Genomic DNA, 24,224 nt, shown 5'->3' with positions numbered 1-24,224 from the left:
GAGGTGTATAAGGCCTTGAATGGGTTGAGCACACTGAATTCTGATGGGATCCTTCCACTTGTTCAGATTACAAACCTAAGGGGGCATAAATTCAAATTAAGAAAAGACAGATATAGAATAGATGTGCGGAAATTTGCCTTTAGTCAGCGGGTGATTAATTGCTGGAACAAACTTTCATCTGTCATTGTGGAAGTTGATAGGTTGAATAAATTTAAGGAGGAACTGGACAGGCATTTGGAGGGAATGGTGTGATTTTTTTTTTTTTTTTTTTGGCTGATGCTGCATAAGCTCATCAGTTGCTTTCTTCCATCACATGCCACTACTACTACTACTACTACTACTCAAAACCTGTATTGGTATTATTATGTTTATTGCCAAATTGGAAATGTGTACATAATGGGATCAAACGTTTCATAGTATTTTCTTACCACTTCTCCAGTGACAGTTATCTTTGCAACCTTCACAAAAGATCACTTTGGTTACAAGAACTTGTTTTTGTTTTTACAAGCCGGGTAGAATTTTTCTCAGCGTGGTCCATGCTTTTTAACAGGAGAGGTTGCTTCTACAGGGATGGGATACACTTAAATGGAAAGGGTGCAAGAATATTTGCTGATGCTGTCGAAGCAGTGTTAGGTGGGTTGGAAAACTGCTAGCTTGGGGGGGGGGGGGATTCACAGACATATTAACAATATGATAGAACCAAAATGTAACGTTCAAAGGAGCCAATAGAAATCTGGCAATACTAATTGCCAGATTTCTATTGGTCGAATTTTAATGGAATTTTGGAAGGTTTGATAAATCATTCCGACACTATGAAATATAGGATTTCACGAAAATCCATGTACAATGGTACCTTGGATTACGAGTAACTTGGTATGCGAGTGTTTTGCAAGACGAGCAAAAATTTTTAATAAATTTTAACTTGATAAACGAGCGAGGTCTTGCAATACGAGTACAGTCAGTCCTCGTATAACACGTGTTTACACTACACGAATTCGATGATACACGATTTATAAATACGAGAACAATATCTTATATAACACGAACCGAATTCGCCTATGCACGATTCGCCTTTGTGTTTACAAGAAATGGCAGTCGAACGCAGAATCACCGCAACCCGATAGCAATGAAGAGAAGATTTTGAAAATGTATTTATGGTTTTTTATATCCGTGAAGGGGAAACACATTTCACCATAATAACGTGAAAACTAACAATTCCAGCTAGTATAATCGCAAATGCAATTAGATCGAGTTTACTACCAGTTTATAACAGATTCCACTAGCAGGAACGCAACTGGAAATTGTTTTTATTGTTTTATGGTAGGAACCCCTAGAAATGTGCTTTAGTAAAATGTGAGGTGTTAATTAATAGTGTATCTCTGCCTTTACGGTGTTTATTCAGTTGCTACACGCGCGCAGCTTTGTTTATGTGTATGAAGCGTGCCTCCTCGTTTTGTAATTGGGCGAGCAATGAATCTGATTTCTGAAATCCTCAAAATGAGGCAAAAGCAAGGGTCACTGGAAAGATTCCTTGTTAAAGTCGCACAAAAAGAAAAAGTCAACAGATTGCAGTGATTCCGTTAGAGACAGTGAAAGTCGTCCTACCCAATAATTAATAAATTCGATTGCTTTATGTATATTAAATTTAAATATTAAAAATATAAAAAGGTATGTATTTTGTATTAATCATTTTTACAGTATATGAATATTTTTGAGTTTTGGAACAAATCATCTGGGTTTCCATTATTTCTTATGGGGAAATTTGCTTTGATATACGAGTGCTTTGGATTACGAGCACGTTTCCGGAACGAATTACGCTCGCAAACCAAGGTACCACTGTACTAACAGTCAAGTCATTACATGTTAATGGATGGACAAAGAAATTATAATTGCCAGATTTCTACCAGTCTAAGTTTGATGAAATTTAGGATGGTGCTACAAATCTTTCTAAAAGTGCTAAATATAAAATTTCACAGAAATGCATGTACAGCGAGTCAAGTTATTATTACATGCAGATAGATAGACAGACCAAGAAATAATAATTGCCAGATTTCTATTTATCCAATTTTAATGAAATTTGGGATACCATGACGAACTTTCTAAAAGAGCAAATATAAAATTTTATGAAAATCCATCTACGAGGAGTTGAGTTATTACATGTGGATAGACATGGTGAAAATGGTAGGTGCTTTATGCACACATGCTAACATGCCTAAAAGTACATTGCCCATAATAATAGTGTTGTTGGGGCTCATTTGAATTAAATACAGCAAAATCCCACTAAGACAAACTTCTTGGGTGCACACATCTTCATTGAACCAAAATTTCATTATATAACAAATTGCTGGAAATTATTTCAAAAGAATTATTATTTGTTCAAATAAATTCTGGTGCAGTGTTTTTTAATCTATAGCAGTAGAAATTCCCCAATAAATGTTGACTTTAAAACCGATAATAAATAAAATGACTATATACACATATTAGAGGAGTCAAAATTCATTCATTCATTCACTCACTCACTCACTCACTCACTCACTCACTCACTCACTCACTCACTCACTCGTTCAGTTTTGGAAGTATTTTATGTATAAGAAATTCTGCATGTTCAGAAATACGGTACAGTAGATTCAACTGATTGGTGCATTTTACATATTAATGCATTAATTTTTTTAAACATTATGTATCTTTTGAAAATGTTGAGGGATCATATTGCACTGTGAATTAAATTGTGATGCAGAATGACATTGGGTGGTCATTCCCAAATTTCCAATAGAGTTTTTCTTCACAAATGCATTTGAAGCATATTCACAAGCAATTAAATTGATACATCAACCATGTTGTATTAAAATAATAATTTAATACTGCATAATAAATGTACATAACATAGATATTTATTAAAACAATTAAAGCTATTTACAATAAAACATAATACAAATAAAATAAGATTGATAAAAGTATTATAAAACGTTAAAATACTTTAAAAGACTTAAAATACTGGATTCAGAAGCTTTCAGAGGTATCCGCCTCCTTTCTCAACAGTACATTTTTAATTGTAACACATCCTTAAATAGCAGGCTCACGTGGTTCCACAGGCGCATGGGCGGTATTCCCTTCATGCGTACTAGAACCGGAAATGGCTCGGGAGCGTGCTAGGCAGAATCGATCATCCCGTCCGAGTACTACAGCATCAAGGAGGGGATGCATACGAACTCCCCTGTCTCAGTTAATGGTATTGTTCTCGGATGAACAAATTCGTAAACTCTCAAGCCATTTGCATTCCCAAAATCTTTGAGCACAGTCGACGATGACAGCCTCGTCGGGGGAGATCTGATGATGCTTCTCCCAAAAATGTTCTGCCACAGCAGACTTCCCATAATCTGTGGTCTTTATAGCATTCATATGTTTCCCCAGACAGTCCTTGAACCGGTGCCTTGTTTCACTAACATAACACTCCCCACGATCCAGACACTTAATCGCATAGACTACCCCACTACTACAATCTTTTGTTATTGGGTCCTTAACCTGGAACACTGTGTACAGCCTCCATCCCGGAAGCTGCACACAGTGTGTCTGGCAATCCTGTAATACTCGTGCTAAGCGCTCAGTAAGGCTCAGATAGTAGGGAATTTAGGCCGTGGTCACTGGTGTGAAAGGCTCTCTATGATACTCCACACCTCTAATTTATCTGTCCATGACCTTCTGGGGGTAGCTGCATTTCTTGAGCTCTGCTGTGACTCATCTAATTTCCTCTTCTCTGTTCCCGGCGGTGCTGCAGTGGGACCCAACCCTATCCAATAATGCTTTAGCAACACTATTCTTATGTTGGTTAGTTTGTGCCGAACTATAATGAGTGTATTGGCCTCGGAAGTCTATAGGAAGTCTATAGGCTTCCTATAGACTGGTTTTTAACCTAAGGCCTTCTCTGTAGACCAATACGTCAAGGAACGGGAGGGTACCATCCACTTCCACCTACGAGGTAAACTGAATGAACGGGGAGAAGCTATTGAGAAAACTGAGTACCTCATCCTCCCTCCCCCTCCGAATAATGGTAAACATGTCATTGACATACCTTTTCCATTTGCACATGATCCAACCCATAAAAAATCCTGGTTTCCAATTCTTGCATAGCCAAATTTGCTACAATGGCACTTATGGGAGAACCAATTGCCGCGCCGTGAACCTGCTTATACATAGCATCCTGAAATACCATAGTGGTGCTGGACAAACAAAGCTCAACACCACTACAAATATCTTCTACATTAAGGAGAGTCCTGATACTATCATCTTTCTCTAGGGCCATTCTTACACATCGTACTCCATGTTCAATGGGAATGCACGTAAACAGAGACACTACATCAAAAGATATCATAGTCTCACCCTCTTCTATACTTTACAAATGTCACGAAGTCCTTACTGTCCTTAATAGTAAAGATGGAACGTCCAACTATGGGGGAAATCAACTTGGCTAAACATCTGGATAAAGCATGGGTAGGGCTACCAATAAAAGATACGATCGGTCTGAGTGGGACCCCCCTCCTTATGCATTTTTGGAAGACCATGGAATCTGGGTAGCTGACATCCTGTTGCATGTAAAGTCCAGAACACCTCCTTAGTAATTTTTTCCGCTTTCAGCCAAAGTTGTAACATCCTATTAACCTGTCGTTCTAAGCCGACTAGTGGATTTCTCCGGGTAATGTGGAACTATCCTGTAGAAAATCTAAGGCTTTTTTGAAATACTCCTCTTTATCCATTATCACAGTTGATCGGTCTGAGTGCGACCTCCTCCTTATGCGTTTTCGGAAGACCGTAGAATCTGGGTAGCTGACATCCTGTTGCATGTAAAGTCCAGAACACCTCCTTAGTAATTTTTCCTGCTTTCAGCCAAAGTTGTAACATCCTATTAACCTGTCGTTCTAAGCTGACTAGTGGATTTCTCCGGCTAACTCTATATGTGGAACTATCCTGTAGAAGATCTAAGGCTTTTTTGAAATATTCCTCTTTATCCATTATCACAGTTGATCTGCCTTTATCGGCGAGTAAGACTACAATTTTGTCATCCTGTCTTAAGTTCAATGAGGGCTTTTCTCTGACTAAGACTGAGGTTAGAAGGCGCAGTTTTGGTCTGACTCAAAACCACCGAAGTTTTTACACATATTTCATTGACCAAAGTCATTGGCAATTTACTAATTGCTCTTTCACACCATTTGCCACGGCCTACATTCCCTACTATCCGGGCCTTACTGAGCGTTTAGCACGAGTATTATGGAATTGCCAGACACTCTGTGTGCAGCTTCCAGGGCAGAGGCTGCACACAGTGGTGTCCCATGTTAAGGACCCCATAACAAAGATTGTAGTAGTGGGGTAGTCTATAAGTCTATGAGATTAAGTGCCCAGATCCTAGGGAGTGTTATGTTGGTGAAACAAGGCGCCGGTTCAAGGACCGTCTGGGGAAACATATGAATGCTATAAAGACCACAGATTATGGGAAGTCTGCTGTGGCAGAACATTTTTGGGAGAAGCATCATCAGATCTCCCCTGATGAGGCTGTCATCGTTGACCGTGCTCATAGATTTTGGGACCGCAAATGGCTTGAGAGCTTACAAATTTTTTCATCCGAGAACAATACCATTAACAGAGACGGGGAGTTCGTATGCATCCCCTCCTTGAGGCTGTAGTACTCGGACGGGATGATCGATTCCGCCTAGCACGCTCCCGAGCCATTTCCGGTTCTAGTACACATGAAGGGAATACCGCCCATGCGCCTGTGGAACCACGTGAGCCGTGAACCTGTTATTTAAGGATGTGTTACAATTAAAAATATACTGTTAAGAAAGGAGGCGGATGCCTCTGAAAGCTTCGGAATCCAGTATTTTAAGTCTTTTAAAGTATTTTAACATATTTTAACGTTTTATAATACTTTTATCGCTCTTATTTTATTTGTATTATATTCTATTGTAAATAGTTTTGTTTTAATAAATATCTATGTTATGTACATTTATTTTGCAGTATTAAATTATTATTTTAATACAACACGGTTAGTGTATCAATTTAATTGCTTGTGAATATGAATTCTCCCAACCTCATAGGCCTATTTGAAGACATTTGAAGCATAGGTAGACTGAAAAAAAAAACATTGTGTACTGAATTTTTTTACCGAAATTTTAATGAAACTATTTTTCATTATAATGAAATTTTTGGATAACAGTATTCATTGTAACAGGATTTTACTTAATTCTGAAAAAAATTCAGTACAACAAATTATTTGTGGTTTACTTGTGCATAAAATGAAAGAAAAACTGAAAGATAATTGTGGTTAGTGCAAAAATCAGTAAAAGTTAATTTAATTATATGAAAGGTAGACAGCACATGGATTATCATGGCAGAGATTAAACTAATGAAAAACATTTCTGTCAAATGATATGAATTAATTTATTAAAATGAAAACAATGAAAGACGAATTTATTAAATTCGTCTTTCAGGTCTGATAAAGTAGGACAAGAACTTACAAGGTTTTTAGTGTTCATTTCATAGTTTACTAGACTTGAAAATGAGATTTAATAAAATCTCATATGTTTGGTTTTGTGAGTTGCGAATGAAATTCATTCTCTGCAACATTGTGGAAGAGTGTGCCCCACTGCTCCACACACATAAATCCCGACAAGGATGGAATAAAGAAACAAACATCGTTTAATTGGGGGGGGGGGGTACAAGTTTTAAAGGTGTGGCAGAAGAATTCAGTATCTCATCTAATAACATTTTTCCACTGTAGAAGATTGTTATTAGAATTAGCAACTGGTAATCTTATTCAACTTTAGCATAATCTGACATCACACGTATTAGATTGTACTGACTGAAATTGAATTTTCATAATAATAGGCAAAAAATTAAAGATTGGTTATATCGGGTATACTGTAAATATTATTATAAACAACATATGCTTTCAAAAAATGATGATTTTTGTTCAAATATATTTACTTTTGTAATGTCTATTTTACCAACTCCATCTCCCAAGCAGAATGGAAGCAACACTATTCCAAACTATGGTATAACCCAGGCACTAGGAAATTGGAAGATGAATCTGTGATAACCAAAGATGATGAAAATATAACAATGGAAGAACTAGAGTTAATATTACAAAAATCAAAAAACCGAAAAAGCTCAGGCATAGACCATTTGAATGTAGAACTACAGTAAACCCCCGCTATTCGCGGTTGCTGATTTAATATGAAATGGAACCTAAAAAAATGTGAATTTTAAAGCGCCGTGAACATTTTCCGCCATAAAAAAACATGGGTATGGCTAAAATTATCTTTCCCGGTCAAAACAGCACTCATTGGGTGGGGGGAGAGAGAGGGGTGACAAAATCACGAACGTGGATGTTTCTCGCTAATCCTTGTTCATTATGTGTTATGCGCATGTCATGGAAGGTTTCATCGTTTGTTTTTGATTGATATGCTTACAAAAGTGATAAATCTACCGTTTGCAGACTTTTTCGAGTGTGTTAACGGAAGAAAGTGACTATATTGTGGACAAGTTCTTTCTAACAAAAATATGGCTACGAATAACAAGGGAAACGTGAAAAGATCAAAGGTGATGACATTAGCAAATAAAATTGAGTTATTAGATAAAATTTCTAATGGTGAAAGTGTCTCCTCAGTGGCAAAACATTATAAAATCAATGAGTCAACTGTACGATCAATCAAGAAATCAGAAGAAAAAATCTGTCGTAGTGTCCGTGAAAACGCGCTGATTGCTTCAAAAATTTGCTCTGTAACTCGAAATTAGAAAAAATGGAAAAAGCTTTAAATCTGTGGATAGAAGACCGAACTCAAAATAAAATTCCATTAAGTTCACTCATCATTCGTGAAACGGCAAAACTCCTTTATCAGCACTTTAGCAAAACTGGTGATAGCACTGGCGGGATAAGTTTTTTAGATATAGCAAAGCCGCTGGATTGTAAGATTTGTTTGAAATTTCTAATAAATATTACATTTAATATTAAATTGTTTCTTATTTTCATTTCGATGTCTTATGCTTGCATTTCATTGTGTACTGTCTATGTACATAGTCATATTATGAAGGTACATGTAATACATACATAGACAAAATTTTAGACTAGTTTTTCTTATATATTTCATACTTTGGAACGTAACCCCCCCGCTAATAGCAGGGTTTTACTGTATTTAAATATGGGGGCACCTTACTAAAAAACACACTGCTAAAATTATTTAACATCATATGGCATAAGCAACAGATATCCAAAGATTGGGAAACAGGAATAGTAATCAGTTTACACAAAAAAGGCTCCAGAAATAAACCTAACAACTACAGAGGGATAACACTGCTGTCAACTGCTGCCAAGTTATACTCTAATATACTTAAGAATAAACTTAATAAATGCAGTGAACAATTCTTAGAAGAATAATGCGGTTTCAGAAAAGGGAGAAGCAAAATAGATGCCATTTTCTCGCTACAACAAATTTTGGAGAAAAGAAGAGAATTCAATCTACCAACATTTCTGCTCTTTATTGATTATGAAAAAGCATATGACAATGTAAACCGGGAAAAACTTTGACAGATTCTATGTGAAGAAAATATTCCAACCCAACTCCGGAAAACGATCCAAAGCCTATATAAAAACTCAAAAGTCTGTATAAAATATTCTAATGGCCAACTATCAGACTCAATTTACACCAATAAAGAAGTGAAACAAGGATGTGGACTATCACCAAATTTATTTAATATCTACATCAATAAAATTCTTAAAGAATGGAAACAAACAATTAATAATGGAATACAGTTGAACAACAGGAATAAAATCCAAACTATATTATATGCTGATGATCAAGTTATAATGGCAAAATCCGAAGATGAACTACACATAGCAGCAAATGAACTTAATAAAATAGATAAAAAGTACGAGATGAAAATCTCCACCTCAAAAACAAAATCAATGGGATTATGTAAAAAAAAACATATAATGAGTCAAAATTGTTATCGATGATAAAATAATAGAACAAATATCTGACTTCACCTATTTGGGAAATTTAATATCAAATGAAGGGAAAGACATCCACATTAAACTACAAAAATATAATAAAATGAATGGAACGATTAAACGCCACTTAGGAAAACAAATGACAACTGAAACAAAATTACGACTGCACAACATCACTTCAAAACCAGCCCTCTTCTACAGCTGTGAGGCTTGGGTCATAAATAAGAAAGATATACACAAAATAGAAGCAGCACAAATGAAATTTTTAAGACCATTATTAGGCTTTACAAGACTAGACCACCAAAGAAATATAGATATCCGCGAGAAATTAAATCTCTTGCCTGTAGGTTTGTAGTTAAAGGCTACTTTTGGGATCCAGCCACATAGAAAGAATGAACCCAGACTGGATCCCAAAATTAGCCTTTAACTACAAACCTACAGGCAAGAGAGATGTTGGTCGACCAAGACAACAATGGCAAGATCAAGACCACCTCCAAGAGCTACAATGGAACAGGTCTTAAAAGACCTAAGCCGGACCAAGTTCATGATGATGTCTATTTTACCATTTTATTTGCATAATACTGATTTTTTTTTACTTATTTATTTTTTTTAAACATTTATCCATCAAACTAAAGCACAGATGTGTTGGGTATGGTATGTACAGTGGGGTATGCTAGAACGAACATAATTGGTTTTAGCATACATTGAAATATATGTATTTAGGGGGTAATCCGTTCCAGGCCCACATTCTAGAGAAAGGTTACCATCCAATACAATATTTAAACAGGAAAAATATAATACAAAATGAAAAATATATATAAAAATTAATATAAAATTAATCTACTTAACTTTTATACACTGTACGTAAAATTTTAAAAGCGTAAACAATGTTTCCTTAGTGAAAAATATGAACATGCTTTCCCTAATAAAAAGCATAAACAATCACATGAAAAGGATAAACAATCTTTCCCTAGTGAAAACTATAATCAAACTTTCATAACAAAAGCATGACAAATCTTTCGCACATGAAAAGCATAAACAATATTCCCCCAGTGAAAATATAAACAAACTTTCCTTAATAAAAATCAGATAGTATGAATCAGAGCTGTAATACTCAATACCTTCTACGTTGATATTAATATTTGTAAAATAATAAGAGAAGTTTACCTCAATATAGTACCTTCCGTATGATACTCTCCAGAAATTAAAACGAAAAAATCAAAAACTTACATTAGAGTAAAAAATAAACAATTAAAAACCAATTTAACAAATTGAAATCAATTTAACACGATTAAAAATCAATGTAACTCAATTAAAAATTAAAAAGAATCTTAATGAAAATATTCAAAACAATTTTCCTTCCTGAAGCTGACAACGCTTTTCCACCATATGTCGTGATCACAGGAATGAAAATTACCGGATAGGGTTGAACCTGGAACGTAAATAGTAATTATTTGTCTTCGCATGTGCGCGTTAAGGTCCACACATCAGAGATCAAATATGGTTGCCAAACATTAACATAATTCTCATGTAATTTAATTTCTACTGGTTCTGCACTTAATAGTCGTGTATAATTACGTTGAACATTAAGTATTTTGGCCTCGTTAAATAAATTATTTTTTTTGTTAATGGCATGAAAGGCTAATTCTGATGCTGCTAAACGAGAAGCACGAACTGAGGCTTCATTTTGATTTACATGAATATTCAGAGAAAATCTCATCGAACCTTGGTAAGACGAGTCGCAATCGCTGCAAGAAATGTTGTATATCAGATCATTAATTTGTGTTGCAAACGCATAAAATCCAATGAATCCAAATCTCGAATAAAATCCAATTTAGCATCTATCGAAAACCTACAAACACCGGTATGCTTCTACATTATAATAGCCATCACCATTCACCTGCAAAATATCGATTATCTTTAATCAATTTCTAAATCCCTATAAATATTCAACAATGGAATTTGCTTTGGGCTCAGAAATACAAATATTAACTAGCAGGTTCTTAAACAGGGGTTATCCCCTCGCCACAATAAACAGAATTAGGGTACAGGCTAAGGATAGGATACAAAATACTGCACCAACCAACAATAGTAATATCAAAAAATACTTTATTTCTGTCTCATATGTTGAACAGTGGCACAAACAGCTTAATAGATTCTTTAAAAGGTTCGACTCTATTTTCTCTGAATATTCTTGTAAATCAACATGAAGCCTCAGTTCGTGCTTCTCGTTCAGCAGCATCAGAATTAGCCTTTCATGCCATTAATGAAAAACATACTTTTTTATTTAACTAGGCCAAAATACTTAATGTTCAACGTAATTATACGTGACTATTAATTGCAGAAACTGTAGAAATTAAATTACATGAGAATTCTGTTAATGTTCAGCGACCATATTTGATCTCCGACGCGTGGACCTTTACGGGCATGCGCGAAGACAAATAATCACTATTTAAGTTTCAGGTTCAACCCTATTCGGTAATTTTCATTCCTGTGATCACGACATACGGTCGAAAAGCGCTGTCAGCTTCAGGAAGGAAAATCGTTTTGAATATTTTCATTAGATTCTTTTTGATTTTTAATTGTGTTAAATTGATTTGAATTGTGTTAAATTGGTTTTTAATTATTTATTTTTTACTCTAATGTAAGTTTTTGATTTTTTTATTTTAATTTCTGGAGAGTATCATACGGAAGTGTTCTACGTACTATATTGAGTTAAACTCCTCTTATTATTTTACAAATCTTAATAAAAATCATAAAAAATCACATAGAGGTGGAAGGAGAGGGTCATCATTCCTACTCATCTTGGGTAACTGTCCTGTGGGAGATTCATCAGTTGGAGGGCTTTTTTCCACCTTTTTGAAGAACGAATCCAGGGTTGACTACTTTATCCTGGATTTTTGTACCCTCCAAAAGTAGGCCATCAAGGTGTCATTAAAATGATACAGGCCCTTTTCCACAGCGGCAATATCGGGGTGATAATCTTTTATAAGTTTGGACAGCTTATTCCAGCAAGAGAACACCTCTTTAAGGTCCTCAGCTGGAATGCTGTGACTTTTTTCCTTGTTCTCGTCCCCGAAAGCTTTCCTCTTCTTCAGTGTCTGTGATTCTTCATTGTAAAGTTCTACTAGCTCTTCAAATGATAGCTCCTTCCTGTGGTACTCCACATCCTCCTCATTGATCTCCAGGTCCATGGAACTGCCCAGACACACAATTTCCTGCACAACAGGCTCTTCTTCCAAATGTTGAAAGTCTTTGAAGTCCCCTGGAGCCACAGCGTCAGATCACAATGTCCACCAAGCCAAATTCAAGCACCTAACAGAAACCTCCTTCCAAGCAACCACAGTTAGGAAAACAGCATCGGCTATATTGAAGTGACCCCTCCAAAAGTCCTTCAGAGTCACATCACTGGAAGAAGTGGCCTCAAAACATTTCCTGAACAGTGCCTTAGTGTAGAGTTTTTTAAAATTTGGGGTCACCTGCTGGTCCATGGGCTTGGAGGAGACATTGTATTAGGTGGAAAGTAGTGATAACAACCTTGATAAAACTGAACTCATCTGGTAATTCTTCCATCATATTTTGAAAATGTCTGCAATTCTGCCCAGACACGATAGAGGGGAGTATATGATGAGAGCCTTGTCGGTCAATTCAGCCCTGGAGAGATTGTGCAAGGCTCAAGGAGGTGGAATTTTTCTCAGCCTGGTCTGTGCTTCTTAACAGGAGAGACTGCTTCTCCAGAGATGGGATACACTTAAATAGAAAGGGTGCATGAATATTTGCTGATGCTGTTGAGACAGTGTTAGGTGGGTCGGAAAACTGCTAGCATGGGACTAATAGATTAACAGTAGCTGCTGGCAGAAGTGAAAGTGATTCTTGCACTGCTTGTATTGGAATGAGCAGCAGCCTGGAAAACAAGATACAGGATGTTTCAGGGACTGCTGGTAGTAATTATGGTACAAATAAACATGTGGGTTGTGTTAGGGTACCTAAGAATAGGAACAGATGCATGTATACTTGCGTGTACACCAATGCTAGGAGTTTGGTAAAAACTCCTAGCATTGGTGGTCAAAACATCAAAGGCAGGTATTACTGGAATATCAGAGACATAGCGTCACACATACATAAGGAATGCAGAACTGGAATTTGGGAAGTGCAATGTGTATAGGAAGGGAGGAGGGGTTATGCTATTAGTTAAGAAACACATAAAATTCAAGGAACTGCAGCCAGTTGACATCGCTGGACAATGCAATGTCGAGTCAGTTTGGTGTGACATAAGCACTGGGAGATCAAATTTGAGAGTAGGAATGTTTCATAGGCCTAATGACTCTGATGAGTATAATAAAAAAAACTGTACACGGAAATAGTGGCCAGTAAATCGGAGAGTCTTATAATGGGGGATTTTAATTTCCTAGATATTGACTGTAATTTGTGGGTTGGTCACTCACACACTAGCAAGGCTTTTGTGGATTTATTGGATGATTGTTTTCTACATCAGCATGTTTGGGAGGCAACTAGAGGGGGTAATACTCTTGATCTGATTATCAGTTGTGATTCTTCATGCATTAAGAATCTGCATATAAAGGAACCACTAGGTGGCAGTGAACACAGTGTTCTCAAGTGGGATTTACTGAAAGACGTAACTACCATCAGGGATAAAGGGAAGGGTTTTTGCTTTCATAAAGGCACTACTGATGTTTGAGACAGTATTTAAATTCAATACGGTGGGACAAATTGATGATATTACCAACAACAAATTCAAAATGAGAAGAAATCCAAGAATTAACCTTGGAAGCTACTAGCCTTTACATACCAACTAAGAAATATTGTTCAAGGTTCAGGCCTAAATGGATGTCTGATGAACTGATGAAACATGTGACAGAGAAGAAAAATGCATGGGATACGTATAAATTAATGGATGACATCGAAGCCTATGATAGATATAGATATAAGCTGATCTGTAACCAAGTCACGAAGGAGGTTAGGCAGTTAAAGGGCAGATTATGAGAAATCTCAAAGATTTCTTATAATCCTGCAAAGAGTTCTTTACCTATGTTAACACTAGAAGGAAAGGGATGAATCATATTGGTCCACTGGATATCGATGGTTCAACTGTTGATCCTGCTCAGATGGCTAACGAACTAAATGAGTATTTTGCATCTACATTCACACATGAGGAGTTATTCAGGGAGGTGAATTAAACTCTGGCAGTAAGCTAGATGATTTTGTAATAACTGAGAAGAAAGTGGAGGAGAAATTGTTGAAGATAAATATAAGAAAGGCACCCGAAGTGGATGGGATCTATCCAGTTATATTAAAGGAGGCAGCAAATTAAGTAAGCAAACCCTTAGCCATAATTATGAGAACTTCCTTGGACTCAAGGGAGGTTTCCACGGACTGGAGATGTGCAAATGTGACCCCAATTCTCAAAGGAGGATCAAAGGCCGACACAAATAATTATAGACCTGTTGGTTTAACTTCTGTTCCAGGGAAATTAATGGAGGCACTGGTTAAAGAAGCACTGCAGGATCATCTAGACAAGACTTCAGTTATAACTCTGACACAGCAAGATTTTGTTAAGGGGAAGTCTTGTCTGACCAATTTGATTGGATACTATGATGTGGTCACAAAGGAACTGGAAGCGGGGAATAACTTTGATATCATATATTTGGATCTGAGAAAGGCTTTTGATTCTGTTGAACATGGAAAGCTGCTGCACAAATTGGAGCAATGTGCCATTGGAGGCAAATTGCTACTTTGGAGGGATGGTTTAGTGTGAGAAGACAGAGAGTGGAAACCAATGGACACTGCTCTTCGTGGACTAATTTTATTAGTGGAATCGATCAGGGTTCAGTGTTGGGTACATTGTTGTATTCTGTATTTATAAATTATATTGATGAGAGGCAAATTGCTGCTATGGAGGGATGGTTGAGTGTGAGAATACAGAGAGTGGAAACCAATGGACACTGCTCTTCGTGGACTAATTTTATTAGTGGAGTCCATCAGGGTTCAGTGTTGGGTCCATTGTTGTATTCTGTATTTATAAATTATATTGATGATGGTATAACAGTCTTAATGTCATCGTTTGCGGACAATGAGAAGGTTGGCAGGGTTGTTAAGGACACTAATGGCAGTACGCTGCTGCAACAGGATCTAGAAAAGTTGAGCAGATGGTCTGAGAAGTGGCAAATGAAGTTTAACCTTGACAAATGTAAAGTACTACATATGGGAAGCAGTAACCCAGAGTAACATATCTACTCAGGTACTACACGGACAGTGGTAGAGAATGAAAAGGACTTGGGGGTAACTGTGCAGGCAGATATGCAATTTTCTGATCAGTGCAGATGTTCTGCAAGAGTAGTTAATGGTGTCTTGTCAATGATATACAGGAATTTTTCTAGTAGGGATAAGGAGGTGATTATCCCTTTTTATAAGGCAATGGTCAGGCCACACCTTGAGTACTGTATATAGGTCTGGAGGCCTCATTTACAGATTACAGTGTCTGGACACTAGGCATCTGCGAGGTGATCTGATTGAGGTGTATAAAGCCCTGAATGGTTTGAGCATGCTCAATGGGATTCTTCTCAATGCCGATGGGATTCTTCCCCTTGCTCAGAATAATCACCTGAGAGGGCTTTAATTCAAACTGAGGAAAGACAGTTGTAGTTTGCCTTTAGCCAGTGAGTAATTGATTGGCGGAACAGACTTCCATCTTTTGTTGTGGAATTTGATAGCCTCAATAAATTTAAGGCTGAGCTGGGCAGGTATTTGGAATGAACAGAGGGATGAAATGGGAGTGGGGTTTTTTTTTTCTGACTGATGCTGCATAAGCTTGCTTTCTTGCGTCGTCTGCCTCTACTAATGCTAATGCTAAATTAGGAGGGTGGGCTGGAGCATTGTCCATGACCAATGAAAGATTGGTCATGGAAGAAGGATCTTCAATGAAAGATCTTTCTCCCTAAGGTAGTCACGGGCAGTGGAGCCAAACATCTCAGTCACCCAGTCGGAGAAAATTCTCATTGTCACCCAATTTTATAATTTAAATTGACCCTGGCAGAGTTCGGAATGATCTTGTTTTGAAGGCAATACTTTAGGAAATAAATATGGTAACTTTGGGCCTAGTATCTTAGTGTTAACCTAAAGTAATTTTGCACCAAGGTATTCAAAAAAATCCCCAATAATTTTGTTTGTCGATAAGTTATACCTGGAGAGAAAGGAAGCGAATGAAATAGTCAATAAGAGATTAAAAATTAATTTGATAGTATGAAGCAGAGCTATAATGCTTAGTACGTTCTACGTTGATATCAATATTTGCAAAAGAATAAGAGACGTTTACCTCAGTATGATATGTATAATACTCTCCAGAAATTAAAACCCAAACAATTAAAAATTTGGAAATCTTACATTACAGTAAGAAATAATTAACAATAATTAAAAATCAAATGAACAGAATTAAAAATCAATTTACTGCAATTAAAAATTAATTTAACGAAAAAAATTACATAACCATTTTCACTCCTGAAGTTGACAATGCTTTTTGGCCTTATGTCGTGATCGCAGGAATGAAAATTACCAAATAGGGGTGAGCATGGAACTTAAATAGGGATTATTTATCTTCGCACATGCACGTAAAGGACCATGAGTCAATGTGTCATCAGAGTTCTATAGGTTTTCCTCTGAATTTTCGTGTTAACACACAGCCTCAGTTTGTGCTTCTCATTCAGCACCGTCAGAATTAGCCTTTCATGCCATTAATGAAAAACATACTTTTTTATTTAACGAGGCGAAAATTCTGAGTGTCCAACAGAATTATACAAGACTATTAATTGCAGAAACCATTGAAATTAAAAATCCATAAGAATTCTGTTAATGTTCGCTGGCCATATCTAAACTCCAGCTAGTGGTCCTTTACGTGCATTTGTGAAAACAAATAATCCCTATTTAAGTTCCTTGCTCACCCCTATTCGGTAATTTTCATTCCTGTGATCATGACATATGGTTGAAAAGCATTGTCAGCTTCAGGAACGAAAATCATTTTGCAATTTTTTTTCATTAAATTGATTTTTAATTGTGTTTATTTGATTTTTAATTATTGTTAATTATTTCTTACTATAATGTAAGATTTTCGATTTTTTAATTGTTTGCATTTTAATTTCTAGATAGTATCATACAGAAGTGTTCTACATATCATATTGAGGTAAACTTCTCTTATTCTTTAACAAATATTGATAACAACGTAGAACTTCTTGAGCATTATAGCTCTGTGTCATATATCAAATTCATCTTTAATCTCTTATTGACTATCTCATTCACTTCCTTTCTCTCCATGTATGACCAGTGGTGAGCTATCGTGGGCTTGCGAGAGCCCATTGTTGAGATGATCATTTATTTTACAAATGAAATCCTAAATTCAATTATTGAGTATCCAGAACTGAAACTACAGTGGGATGAGCAGGGCCCCAGGAACTTCTTTATAGTGAATTTTTTTGATTCCCCTTGGTAATTACATTTAAAATAGTTTCCGTTGAACAAAGAAAATTTCCATGTAACGAACTGATTAGGAGAGACAACTTTGTATGCATCGTCCTCACCTATGGCCTTTATGCAATTTAGGTAATTAGAAAGCATGAATTAAGGATGAAATGGATTACCGTTTCACAATGTTATTGGTGTCCGTAAAACCTATGTAGTCACATACCAGGAAGTCGCGCCCATCAATATTCTTTCCATCAATCAGAGGATTTAGTAGATTCCCGACACAGATAATAGCCTCTGGTCAACTTGTGTGTGTGTGTGTGTGGTTTTTTTTTTTTTTTTTTTTAATAAAAATAAGCAACCCAATAAGCTTGTGGTTTTTTTAATAAAAAAAACCACAAGCTTATTGGGCTAAAGGTTTCCCTTTAGTCCAATAAACAGGCACATGTTTTTCGGAAAAATGAAAAAATGAGTGTCCGTGCCTTCCAGCAAATTTCTCCAGTCTATGTTTATTTGGTAACAGTAGCTGAATATCCACGTGATTCCGAAATTTTGTACAATATTCAATGAACTAGTGACAGTAGGAACATAAAGGGGGTGGGGGATTGGGGCAACTAAGATATATAAACTTTACAAAGGTGGAATGTTGGCAGATTTTGAAACTTCGTCAGGGCTTTCACTGTAGAAAATGTTCTAAAATATAATGGCATACAGGCAATAATTTAAAAAAAAAAAAAAATGCATCACCATTCCCCAAAAAATCAGCACAAATTAAAGATGATTGCTAAAGAACTTGATGTGGAAACTATAAAGATGGATTGTATGTTCAGGCCACGATGAGCAGCTTGTAACTTGCAGATGGCAATTGCGGGTTGGAGGAATTATCCCACTTTCTACAAACATTTTGAATCAGAAGTTAAATATTCCGGATTATTAAATCGACTTTTAAATCTGGAATTTCTTAACCATTTAGCAGCACTAACGACTAAAATACCTTTTAGAAGCTTTACAGATTCACTATGGTAAAAGCAGATAAATTAATTATTCGAACTATCAGTGCTATTGCTAATTTGAAAAATCCTGAAGGAAATTATGGAGCTAAAATTGAGAGCATGTCGAAGTGGAAACAATTTGAAGAAATCAAAATCGAAAGTAAAAAAATTACCTAGTTACAAGTTATTAAATGCATTGTTTTATCCCTAAAGGATAAGTTATTAATGCAACAGAGTGATTTTAAATTAAAGAAAAAATTATACCATCGAAAGGAATTTTAAATGTATGCTACTCAAAATCTTGGAATACGAAAGAACTTTCATCTCATTGGCAAGACGGTGATAACCGAATAAGGAATTTAAGTTTTCTAACAAAATATGAAAAAATTTTAATGATTTTAGAGATTTTGTCAAAGACAGTTTATCTTTAAAATCAAGTGAAATTCCCTTTTCAATTAAGAAAGCCAGAAATATCTTTGAAACCATTGCGATTACCAGTGCTGAAGCTGAGCGATCTTTTAGCGTAATGAGTAATATTTAGTGAATGAATGAATAATTAATAATGACAGTTAAACATGTTGCAGATTATGAAAACTATACATCTTAAGTGGAAAACCATTGCTTCAATTTGATCCGGATTGTTACGTCAAATTATTCCAAATCATCGCTCAGCTATTGAGCAAAGTAGAACTTAAACGATGTTCTAGTCATTACCGATAGTAGCACTATCCAAGACATTTTACATTTGTTTAATAATATTCATTCTAGTCTAAAATTTACATTGGAAAGGGAGAATACGGATACTAAGTCATTAAATTTTCTAAATTTCATTCTTACTCAGAATGCGAATAAAATCCAATTTAACTTCTATCGTAAACCTGCAAACACCAGTATGCTTCTACATTATAACATCTATCACCTGTTCACCTAAAAAAAAAGATCGATTCTTAAACAGGAGTTACCCACTTGCTACAATAGACAGAATTAGGGTACAAGCTAAGGATAGAATACAAAAAAATACACCAACCAACAATAGTAATATTAAAAAATACTGTATTTTTGGCCCATATGTTGAACAGTGGCATAAACAACTTAACAGATTCTTTAAAGATACCGAATTTAAAATTGTATCCAGCCCAATACGGAAATTACACACTATACTGAACAATCGCTTAGTCCTTTCCTCGTTTGCAACACAAATAAATGACACTGCCTCTTCAGCAGTGTCAGAATTAGCCTTTCAGCTGTTAATGAAAACCATGCTTTTTTATGTAATGAGGCCAAAATACTTAGTGTCCATCGTAATTATACAAGACTATTAATTGCAGAAATGATCAAATTAAATTACATGAGAATTCTGTTTGTTTGCCGGCCATATCTAACCTCCAGCTAGTGGTCCTTTACACACATGTGCGAAAACAACTAATCCCTCTTTAAGTTCCTTGCTCACCCCTATTCGGTAATTTTCATTCCTGTGATCATGACATACAGTCAAAAAGCATTGTCGGCTTCAGGAAGGAAAATCGTTTTCTAATATTTTTTGTTAAATTAATTTTTTACTTAATTTTTAATTGCATTAAATTGATATTTAATTGTGTTCATTTGATTTTTAATTATTGTTAATTATTTTTTACTGTAATGTAAGATTTTCGATTTTTTATTTGTTTGCATTTTAATTTTTGAAGTGTATAATACAGAAGTGTTCTACGTATTATATTGAAGTAAACTTCTCTTATTCTTTTACAAATACAGATATAAGGAATGAAGAATTGGAATTTGGGGATTACAATGTGTACCGAAAGGGAGGAGGGGGTTATGCTATTAGTTAAGAAACACGTAAAATCCAAGGAAGCACAGCAAGTTGATACGGGTGGACAATACAGTGGTGAGTCAGTTTGGTGTAACATAAACACTAGAAAAGCAAAATTGAGAGTAGGAGTGTGTTATCGCCTAATGAGTCAGTACCCTGGTATTGCAAGTGAAATGTTACTTATTCGAGGTAGTGCAATACATGGGCAACTCGTGAAGGGTGAGTGGGGTATCTACACCGATATTATATAGTAATGTTTATTATGTCCATAGTAAAAAATGGACGAAGGAACTGAAAAATGAGAAAATTATTTTTTTAGGCATTTTTTATTATAATATTTTACACAATGTAAGGTTAAGTAAAGTTTATTGAAGTTAAACTATTTTTCAGTTGTATGAATAAAGAATGGATCTAGAATTGTTCATTGGTTTTTTTTTTTTTTTTTTGTCGTATTTTTTCAGATAAAATAGTGTCGTAGCATTTAGTTATGTTTTTAACTTCGCGCTTAACATTTGTTTTATGATCATGAAGAAGATCGTTCTCATAAAAAAATATTCAAGTGCTTGGTTAATTTTCTCCAGGGAAAAATTTTAATTCTTTAATTTTCAAAGCCTCGTAACTGCAGGGACTCGAATAATGAATACTCGGATACCAGGGATCACCTGTAAATAACGTAACGTAAGTTCCAAGCTACATAAGTCGGGGACTTACTGTACCGAAAAATGTTCAGCAACCTACGTAAAAAGTATGGCTATAGATGAAAAAAACTTACCACATACTACTCACGTGTCCAATGCGATGCTTCTCTTTATTTTTTATGATGTCGATTTTAAATCTAATAGCTTCCCTTTATTTTTTACAGTGTCGCATATGGTTTGGTCACCAGCATTATAGTGGTTCTCTAGAGATTTAACTGATGCACCATTTTCAAACTTTTGAATAATTTCAAGTTTTTGTTTAATTGAAAGCACAACTCTTGCGTTTGCTGGTCATTTTTGCAATTTCTAAACAAAAAAAAAAAAAAAATAGTTACTATAAAAAAAAAATTCCAACATTCCTGATATAAATAACAAAACAAAATTTGTCCTTTTGCGGTGTGATTGAACACAACAATCGACTCAATGCACTAAAACAAAACTAAACTTTTGGGTGTTTTTTTTTTTTTTTTTCTTTTTACCAGTGAGTGTGTAGACAGCAGTGGTTGCAAGATAATAGGTACACTAATCTCCTAATGACAACTTATAGTACTGCTTCTTGTCACTTATTTGCAACTTGCAAAACATCTGTTTATACCTATTCTATTTATTACTTAAATTTTATGATTTATGGTTGATTTTTTTTTTTTTTTTAAATTTGGAGTCTTGGAGTGTCCCGGTAAATCGAGAGTCTGCTGTAGTATATAAAGTTAGAATACTTTACTGCATGAATTTTGAAGTAAAAATAATTTATTTAACAGCAGCGCCACTGTTCAATAACAGAATAAAAGTAAACTATATATATATATATATATAGTGAATACTGAAAGCGAGTAATAAAAGTAAGAAAATGGAAGAGGGAGAAGATTACCATACATTCAGCATGACTTGTTGGTGGCTACGGAGGTAGAAGACAATTTGTGATTGGTCCATATTTTATGTCTACAGGCAATCTTCTTGAAGTTTAGCAAACCACCATTGTAGCGCCAAAAGAAAAATGTGTCATATTCATCGCTTGGCTTGTGTTTGAATATGCAATGATCTGTGTAGGACAATGGGGGTTGAGGCTTGGCTCAATTGACTGATTGGAAAGCCTCTCAAATTCTTTGGGAACTACTGATTCATATAAAAAAAAAAAACTCTAACTAGGCTCCTAGCTAAACCAGCCTTCACATTTAGGAGGGATAATTTGAAAAAGAAATCAAGAATGGTCTGAGTGTCGGTGGGTTTCCTGCAAACCCCAGTACAGAAAGAGGTGCTATTTCTCATGATGTATCGGGGAATGGTAAGATGTGTTGTTACAGTACCAAAATAAATGAAATATCAAAATGGATGTTATTGATGTGGGATAGGAATTTATCCAGATTATTTCTACCATGGTTCCAGATTAACAGAACATCATCGACAAACCTGGCCCATAGTTTAGTAATATATGTAAAGGTGAAAATGGTGGCTCGTTCGAGGTCTGCTGTGAAGTACAGTTGATTCCAGTTATTTGGACACATCGGAACTAGTGCATTTTGGCCTGATTAAGCTGCTGCCCCAATTATCCAAAGTTTCACTTAAATAGTTAAAAATACAGTGGATCCCCGCTTTACAATTGGTTCACTGTACAATCAAATCATGTTACGATGGACTCACCATAGTAAAGTAACGTTCACTATTCGAAGTGTAGTAAGCGCCGGTCATTGTGATCATGTTTGTGAATTGAATTTTAATTCAATTAAACAGCAATTCTAATTAGCGAAAATAGGAGGAATATTATCCACAGGCTATAAAAATAAAGCTATATTAAGCACAAATTTACCTTTTATTACCTTCCAATTAAAAAATTAAATGATATGTGAAAATTGGAAGAATATACATGATAATTGGAATAATTAATACGTACTGTAATATGTACATACTAACTAGTTGACATTTTTGTTCACTGAAATTTGTGCGTGGGGGTTAAAATTTAAAACAGTAAAAAGATAGGCAATCGATAACAGAGAACACGGCACAAATTGCAAGTAACACGATATGCACAAGTGAGGACGGAGTAACAAGTTACAAAGCTTTAAAAATAGGAACGAAGAGAAGATTCTGAAAATTAAATTTTTTATATGATTGAAGATTTCATGGAAGTATAAACACATTTCACCATAATAACCCACAGAATTCCAGCTGTCAGTATTATCACAAATTCAGTAAGATCGAGTTTACTATCTGTTTATGATAGATTGCACTAACAGAAAAGCCTAATAAGCAGGTGGCTGCTAATTGCTTTATGGTTGTGACCTCCAGAAATCCAACCGAATCACGTGGTATGATCAGAGACAATCGTAGGGTAATCACCAGTGCTGCGGTCTCCTGCCCCGATTAAATGGCATGTTGTCCCAGTTAAGCGAAGTAAACCCTGGCTATTTTCTCGATTGGGTTTTGTTTTTTAAGATTTGCCCCAAATAAACAGCTGCCCCCTATTAACTGGTGGCCCAAATAACCAGAATTCACTGTATATAGAGAATATGCAGCTCCCACAGACATCTTGCATGGACCAGTTGCAGTCTTCTTTTTTTCTTCCATTGTAGGTTGCCTTGAAGAGGCGAATATATCATGTTCGGTTTTCAACATTCTAAAAAAAATCCCAAAATCTGCTGTTGAAGGCTATATGACTTTCACCCTAATGTGTGGTGTATTTATTAATTGCTCTGTTTCAGTGTTTTATTGATATATATAGTTTTCTGTTATTTGGCCTGTATCTCTCTGAGTGGTAGTGCAGATCACCACACAGCAGTGTTGTAACTGTTATGCATCATGTTACCTGCATATAAAAATTGTCCTTCAACTTATATATTGTTATATTGTTTAATTTTACTTGTAATGAGTAATGTCAGTTTTTCTTCTCACTACTGATATTTTTTTGATATATATATATGTACATTTTTTTGTTTTATTCTTAGAATGCTGTACAGTCAAGCTGGCCAACTAATCGTCAAATGTTTGTACCATCGTGGCAACAGCTTCCTGCTCAAAGAGCTATTCAGCAGCCAATTATTTCAGACTCGGAGCCCTGGAGTCGTTCTCTTGTTTTAGAGAGGGCAGCATTACTACCAGAACAGCCTGCAGTAATTCCTGTGGTAAGTGTACTTTTTTTTCCTACTTAGTTTTATATGAAAAATAACACATTTTACAATTAATAAAATTATATTTATTGTTATGCTCATGTTAAATGGAATGTTCATTACATTAATTTTTTAAAATGAAGGGTGATACTG

At 35.5% G+C, this 24,224-nt stretch overlaps 1 protein-coding gene across 4 annotated transcripts in view; it reads left to right on the top strand.

Annotated features, from left to right (window-relative positions):
- LOC150077290 (uncharacterized) overlaps positions 1 to 24,224 on the top strand; it is a 427,304-nt gene that overhangs the window by 280,754 nt on the left and 122,326 nt on the right. For all 4 annotated transcript variants that reach the window (XM_090386488.1, XM_090386489.1, XM_090386485.1 and 1 more), the window contains one exon: positions 23,910 to 24,086. In XM_090386488.1, the coding sequence (XP_090242614.1) occupies positions 23,910 to 24,086 (177 nt within the window). The remainder of the gene's footprint in view (positions 1 to 23,909; positions 24,087 to 24,224) is intronic.

This window comes from Mastigoproctus giganteus, chromosome 12 (genome assembly GCF_048544385.1).
Source record: "Mastigoproctus giganteus isolate SK-2022 chromosome 12, ASM4854438v1, whole genome shotgun sequence".
Lineage (NCBI taxonomy): Eukaryota > Metazoa > Arthropoda > Arachnida > Uropygi > Thelyphonidae > Mastigoproctus > Mastigoproctus giganteus.
Note: the sequence above shows the minus strand (reverse complement) of the source record. Positions and strands in the feature narration are given on the sequence as shown.